This window comes from Limulus polyphemus, unplaced genomic scaffold, assembly GCF_000517525.1.
Source record: "Limulus polyphemus unplaced genomic scaffold, Limulus_polyphemus-2.1.2 Scaffold520, whole genome shotgun sequence".
Taxonomy (NCBI): domain Eukaryota; kingdom Metazoa; phylum Arthropoda; class Merostomata; order Xiphosura; family Limulidae; genus Limulus; species Limulus polyphemus.
Window position 1 is genome coordinate 74,009 of NW_013666130.1, and position 8,062 is coordinate 82,070.

The window sequence follows — 8,062 nt, forward strand, 5'->3', positions numbered from 1 at the left end:
GGGAAATCAATTAACAAACGAAGACGTAACAATATATATATATATATGTTTTACTCCCTCTCTCTCTCTCTATGTATATACATATGGGTGAAGAGATGCATAATTATTTTAATGCCTCTACGTTCCATAGTTAAGTGACAGACGTCTATGGTTTGAAGACATATAATTACATCGATTAATAACATCAAATAATATTAATCAGTCAACTTTGAAATATATATATATAGTCCTAACTCAGGCATTTTATCCATATACGTCTTTCTCTTCTTTTCCATCCAAGTAGATTCTTATAATTATGTGATTATATGAATGTCCTGTGTACTTTTCGGGGTGGTTTTTTATGTTTCTTCATTGCTGTACAGGGCACAGGTTCAAAGTACAAGTACTAATGTCGCTACCAATTCGTTCCTTATATCTCTCTCTTTTTTTATCAGAACATGACTCTCTACAAATTTTTGATGTTTTTTTTTCACTAGTGTTTCTTGGAAAACTGGAAGTTTGAAGTAATCTTAATATTCAACTTTCATAACGAGAGCACTTTATGTTCAGATACTATTAAAATAGTGTACAGTTTCATTTCCTGTCTATAACGACGGAAGGATACTTAATTAGGCTACTATTTGTAAGGATCATACAAGTACTGCATGGTGTTACTCATAATAGATAGAGCGAGAGATCCCATGTTTGGCAAAACGGTAAGTTTGAGAGCTTATAACGCTAAATTCGATGCTCGATCTCCGCGGCGGGCACAGTGTTGGTAGGCCATTGTATAACTTTGCACTAAACTAAACCTAGCAATCTTGAGAAGGGTGAAAAGTATTCCCTGGAACATGGGGGTTTAACTTAAAGGTTTTCACTGAGCTGATAACAATGATGTTAATAAAGTATGTTCTATTCATTGATTTTCGAGTAAACATCCGGTGTAAATTGTCTATGTTTTTAGCCCCTAAAGAGATACATTTCGCAAATAAATAAATAAATACAATAAATATCGTAATCTAAAGAGCCAACAGTGGACACTAATATTAAAAATAGAAAGTTATTTTAAGTGTTTTTTAATATCCCTGACTAGATGTATTTGGTGATTTCAAGTGTTATTTAACATCCATAACTAGGTGTATTTAGTGATTTCAAGTGTTATTTAACGTCCCTGACAAGATGTATTTAGTGATTTCAAGTGTTATTTAACATCCCTAACTAGTTGTATTTAGTCATTTCAAGTGTTATTTAACATCCCTGACAAGATGTATTTAGTGATTTCAAGTGTTATTTAACATCCCTGACAAGATGTATTTAGTGATTTCAAGTGTTATTTAACACCCCTAACTAGATGTATTTAGTGATTTCAAGTGTTATTTAACATCCATAACTAGATGTATTTAGTGATTCCAAGTGTTATTTAACATCCCTAACTAGATGTATTTAGTGATTTCAAGTGTTATTTAACATCCCTGACAAGATGTATTTAGTGATTTCAAGTGTTATTTAACATCCCTGATAAGATGTATCTATATATGCTACAGAATAGAGGTACATGTTGTCAAATCTTCTTTCCGCTTCCTTTCGTCTCTCTCTCTTCAGAGAAGGTAGGGTTTCCTTAAGCCATTTAGCGCTTTCTGTATCAAATTGTTATAAGATAATTTACAATCTGGCTATGAAATGCTTTTGCTATCTGACGCGGGTATAATATGGTACATTTTACTTTTACAAAAAACGAACAGTTAAGAAAACATTATTACTAAATGTGCCCGGAAAGTTGGACAGCCTCGAAATCACTCTGAATGAAAAAGTTTAAAAACGTGTACCAATTTTGTTTACCTGGGAAACGAAACTGTGAATGGTCGACAAATTAAAGAGAACTGTGAAAGTAGGTGCTGAAAAACAAAACAAAAACTATTGCGAATGTGTGCTCACTTAGTTCAGACAAAAATAGAATTTGTGACGTCTTCAAGACGGTGGGTGAAAAAAAAAGATAATTGGAACGACGCCAATATCAACCCAGCCGCTAACGTCAATCAGTTCTTTTTAGGGCACATGGGAGTTAGTTCTGTCTTCTAGCAGGAGTCTTCCCGAGAAGCAATGGTAATGATATTAGACGAGATTGTGTGTATCAAGCTAATTTACGGGGAGGCCTCTTTTCTTTCTATTTTCTAATGCATTATTTAGTATCACATCGCGCTGTTTATCATTTTCTCTGTATATACACAAGTTATGTTTTTAAATAAATCACAGAGGAAAGCTTTTTCATCTATGTCGTGTTTGACGAACAGAGATTTAAAATATAGATGAATCAAACTTTAGCCTGCCTCTATTTCGGTACTTCTCAAGGTCAATAGAGCTTAAATTACAAACCTTGAGAAATTTGAACATAATTATTGTAAGCAGACTAATAAACTACAAAACCTTTTATCAACTTATACTGTCCTTACTAAAGACCTATAAACGTTTCTATTTCTCACCTATAAAAACACAACCAATAGTATTTCGAACCCCAGCTACGAACGAATCTTTCTATATACTTCATTTGTTTCTACTTTTTGCGCAAAGATACACAAGGCTATCTGCGCTAGTCGTCCGTCATTTTAAACTGATAGACTAGAGCAGTAGTTTCCAACCTTTCATGGCACTCGCACCCCCTAAGGAAGCCCTTGCACCCATTCCCTAAAAGTGTGCATTAGATATTTCTTCTTAGCGACATTTGGGGGAAAAACCGATCTTGTATAGGCCTCTTCCGCGCACCCCCTGGACCCTTATTTCGCATTCCTGGTTGGGAACCCCTAGATTAGAGGGTAGGTAGCTAGACAATGGCAACCACCGCCAACTCTCGGACTACTCTTGTATCACCGAATCATAGGATTTGATCGTCGTCAGTTCTGTAACGCACTCACGACCTCAAGGTGCGGAGCACTTTTCTGCTGCAATAGGCTGCGAACCATGAATTTTCGAATTCACAGTCTGAACATGGTAAATACTAGGTCACGCTTAAATCGTTATCCATGAACCATTATTATTCTATTGTATTTTCTTTTTTTTATTTCTCCCTAGAGAGAGACACTGTTTCTTCTTCTTTCACACATTTTCAATCAATCGTCATTCCTTCATTTCTCGTCAGATTGATTTGACACTAGGTAGGGTTCTACATTCGTCCAATACGCCCAGATGTCTTTTTAATTTTTTTAGGCCTTTTTTAAAGATTTCATAGGGTCAAAGATAAAATACTGAAAAATTTATATTTTGGGCTTTTGGGCGATCGTACTTACAGCAATTAAGATGGAAATTAACACAAATATAATTTTTTATGCGACCAACACACTGACGCACAAAAAGTTGGATTTGCCCATTTTGAGTCTTTTTAGGGGGTTAGAACTCACAAAAAACATAATTTTGGGTTTTTGGTCAATCACTCGGCTGTATTATGACCAATTTTCAATGGATTTGATAAAAAATATACTTTTCTACGGGTCCCACACGTTGACAAACATAAATGGTGAACTTCCCTGTTTTGGTAATTATATAGGGTCAAGGTGAAACAAAAAACCATTTTTAGGGTTTTTTTGACAATTACTCAGCCGTACTTCGGGCAATTTACATGGGATTTGGTACAAAGATACTTTTTAAAAAAGTATCTTTGTACCACATCCCATGTAAATTGGCCGAAATACGACGAAGTAATTTTCAAAAAACCCTAAAATTAGGCTTTTTGTACCATCTTGACCCCCTCTATAGCTACTATAAACATTTTTGTTTGTCAATGTGTGCTGCCTGTAGAAAAGTATCTTTGTACCAAATTCCATGTAAATTGGTCGAAACAAGGCCAATCAAATAACCAAAACCCCTAAAATTATGAGCTTATTTGACCTTTTGACCCCATAAAATGATCAAAATGCACATACCCCAAATTTTTGTATGTATATGTATGTGACCTGTAAGACAGATCCCAAACAGAGATGTAGACAATTTTGGAATTTTTGTCTTTTGCTCGAATTTTCAGTGAGAAAAGCTCAATTTGGGGTTTTCGTGATCTATTCATGTGTATGTCAACCAATTTACATGGGATTTAGCACAAAGATACCTTATTGCAGGTCCCAAGTAGTGATATATACAGTTTTCAATTTTCATATGTTTTCACGATTTTTTTTATGTCAAAATTAGCCATGCTGGTCTCTTTGAATCAACTTTTAATGAATCTTTACTGGAAAAAAAAGGAGAAATTAATTCATCATCGTACCTTTTGTATACAAAACTGAACGTGAATTCTACATATATACATATAATATATATACACATATCTCTCCAATTCCAATTTTCTTATATAAGAAATTTTTGTTTCCAAACTTTTATCTGTGTTATTCAGTCATTTTCATCGTTTTATTTCCTCTTATATTTTTTAAATAAAGGGCTTTTACTGAGTTCACAAGCATTTTAAAAAAGTACCGCTTTATGGGTAATTGCGCAAAGTAAATTAGCACAAATATTATACATACTTGTGCATCTGCTACCGAACCCAACCCAAAATGAACTAAGGTTCCTTTTTTTTCTCACTGAGAATCTAAAGACGTATCCTCGTTCAAAACAGGCACAATATAGGCCTATTACAGCTGCCCCAACAGTGGCTCAGCGGCAAGTCTGAATGATTATAACGCTAAAATCCAGGTTTCGATACTCGTGATGGGCACAACACAGATAGCTCATTGTGTAGCTTTGCGCTTAACAACAAACTAACAAATAGTATAGCTGAGATAAATAGACATGCTGTCTCACATAGTCATTTGCTGACACTATCCGAAACATTAAGTTTGTTAATTAGGCAACACAAAAACCTGCCAATCATTAGCTAACAGCTACAACATCTCTAGCAAACTCTCTAAAGTGACGATGTCATAAACAGTTTACATAACCATGCTGAATATTCATCAACACACTCATCTGTTTTTCTACTGCTGTTTCTAGTTGTCTTCATCCTTCACATGTAAATCTGTCTTTTGTGCGTGGTTAGAAATGTTGTCTAAGCACAAGAAGTTCCTGGCACGCGCGGAACAAAAACTGTTTAGTGCCCAGTGTGTGTGTGTGATAATTCATATTGTTACGCCTCTGTTCGTTTGTTAATTTCCGGTATAAATTCTTTCCGAGGAACTTCAGCGATACAAGTCCTTTCTTAAATAAAAGTAGTTTATTCTTTCTCGATACAACTTTGTAATACACTTAATTTCCACAGTCACTTTAAACTTAATAACCTTTATAACGCCCGCTATAAATCACAGTGATTCACACACTTTACTTACGGTGCCTACTGTTCGCTTGACTCAGTTATCTCTATCTTCAATCTATCTGCATATATATGCAATTCTATCTTTTTCGCTGGCTTTATTTGCCGGGCTTATATACTAAAAAACAAATTAGAGTTGCCAGGAAAATTCATGATCCTCTAAAAACTCCAGCGCGCATGCTCCCAGCGTCGCGTGACTTCCGCTGTTGTAACAGTATTATATTGTCACAACAATACCACTGCATGATTTGTATTATTCAAAACCTTATCGACTTTACGATTTTGAAGTATAGATTATTTACATGGGATAATAAATACATTCACGTGTTAGAACGAAATTGTTCATAATAATAATTATTAAAAAAAAACATATGGTAAAGGTGGGTTTAAAACTTTCGTTGGTATTGTAAGGCTGTTATTACATTAATGTAATATATTTTTAGCACCGCTATACATCGATATCGCTTATTTTCTATTACATTAATATTAAACCAGTTATAAGTTTTGAAAATATTTGGGTAATATCACAATATGTGGAGATAATTTATTTTATCCAAGTCATTGCAAGCTCAACACATTGTTCACAATATAAGTACAATGTTCACTTTTATCATAATTAATAAATACAGTTTAGTCACTAAAATACTAAATGTATAATCTAAAACTGGTAATCGTAGTTACTAAATGCAAAGCATACAGGGATAAAATAAACAATTATAGTTAGGAAATTAAATAAATTTTCGGATGTAATTTCAAACTATGTCTTTCTAGGATGCCAAGTATAATAAAAATATAAGTAATATTATATGTTTTAAATGGCCAAAATATTATATATATCAATTCCTGATAACTTTTGCATAATAAAGAAAATAAGCAGATCTTACACTAATATACTGATAATTTTCCGAAATGTGATCACTTATCTAAGGCATACATGTATATCTTAAGTTAACACTTATTACTGCACATCAGACGTAAATAACGCGGTACGCATGACCTTATGTTAAATCTCGATTTAATCGTGAACCCACGAGATATATCCTTATTGGAGTAAATGTGTAAATTTAAAAAATTCGAACAACATTAAAGACTAATGACATTATGACGTGTTCTGTTGTTCGGGTTTCATTAGTTTGTACAAAGTTAAAATACTATATGACAAATAACTTTAAGAACTGCATACTTAAATAATCTAGAGTAAAATTGTGATAACTGAAACTTTACATGCCAAAACTAAAAAAAAAATAAATAAAAAAAATCGAAATTTATAACTTTCTGACTAAATAGTTAGATTTTACTTTTATAGCTACGATTTCAGATAACGGATTTTTATATTGTAATCTTTACAGAAAAGGCTAGATGGTGAAGAAATTAGTAATGTTTTAACGGATTACCTGGCCTGTGTATTTGGCTGAACTGAATTAAATTTTTAGTAAGCCCATTAAAGCGGCTAAATCAAGTAATATACGTGTCTCCAAAATATTCGTTAACTGTTTCTATAGTTTCAGATATAAATGTAACTCGAAATGATAAGTGTAAATTTGTTCATTCAAAGAGTTATCGAAGAAATAAAAAATATATAATACTTCAGTTATAAAATATATATCTATTGGTGTATCAAAGCCTAACTTTTTCTCATACCAACACCAGGAGCACTAGAAACACACATTTAATAAATGAATAAGGGTCTGACGTGGCTAATAGTTAGTGTGTTGAACTGCAGATCGAAGGGTCTGAGGTTCGAGACGTGATGCTGCTTAGCACGCTCTACACTTTCAAGTATGGGCACGTTATGAAAGGAACAGTCAATTCTATTATTTTATTATTATTATTTTTATTATTTTTCTACTCCTTCATTAAAATTCACACAGCTTCATTATTTTAAAGTATATACATATTTACACAAAAATCCTATAGCTATTCATAAAAGAACGATGCTGATGGTTAATTGCACTTTATAATAATACTATTCTTTGTCTCGTCTCGTATTGCCCTTAGAATTGCTTCGCCCATCATCGATCCTGCTCAATATGATGGCCATGATTTTGCATTAATGCCTACACCAAATTTTCCATTATAGCTAGCTCCTGCGAAGAGCAGCAGAGTTAATGTTAAATTACACATCCTTACAAACTTTCCACTGTACGTAGATGTTGGCTTCCAATACCACTACTAAGAAGACCAAAGGCACAAAATTCAATCGGATGTTCTTAGAAAGTTTCGACAGCTATGTGGTCAAATGGTGTTTTCGTGAATCCAGATTCTTCGCCCATATTTCTCAGGAAAACAACTGTTATTTTTTAGGTGTGGCAAGAAGCCTATGAGCTTTCATCATCTTAAAACCTCAAGTTAAGTACCCTATAAACGGTACCAGTAGAGTTTTTGGATCAGAGCATTCTATTTCATAACCATAGGCTTCGTTTATGAATAACAGCGTTGCTCTATGTTGACTTGAGATGCAGTTTATGAAACCATTGCTGTTTTTAAACGTTCTACTGCGGGTTTTTACCGTCATGGAAAACAAAGAAATGTTAAGTCCTTTGGCTCTACATCATTCAAAAATCTTTCTTCCATATTACTCCAACCAAAAATCACTTGCCGTGTTTTCAGTTATTTGTCGTGAACCAAATCAGCTGCCATGCGTCATTGCATGAGCTGTGTAATACTAACATTTTTCAACCATAAGTTTATCCGTAGTTTTATTGCACTGTCAAATTCTCATGTAGGGGAGACCGGGGCTAGTTGTTACAGGGGCAAGTTGATACAATGCCTCTAGCTCTTCTTGAGATTAATAAA

The 8,062-nt window shown here is 33.8% G+C and overlaps 1 protein-coding gene across 6 annotated transcripts in view; it reads left to right on the forward strand.

Moving 5' to 3' along the window:
• Positions 1-8,062, forward strand: part of LOC106458829 (calpain-B-like) — a 78,682-nt gene that overhangs the window by 12,533 nt on the left and 58,087 nt on the right. The window contains exon 1 of one of the 6 annotated variants that reach the window (XM_022385170.1): positions 645-695. The exons of 4 other annotated variants lie outside the window; for them this stretch is intronic. In XM_022385170.1, coding sequence (XP_022240878.1) covers positions 645-695 — 51 coding nt within the window. Of the gene's footprint in view, positions 1-644; positions 696-2,064; positions 2,083-8,062 lie in introns of those variants that run through there. One more of the 6 variants, XM_022385171.1, reaches the window with a different exon arrangement.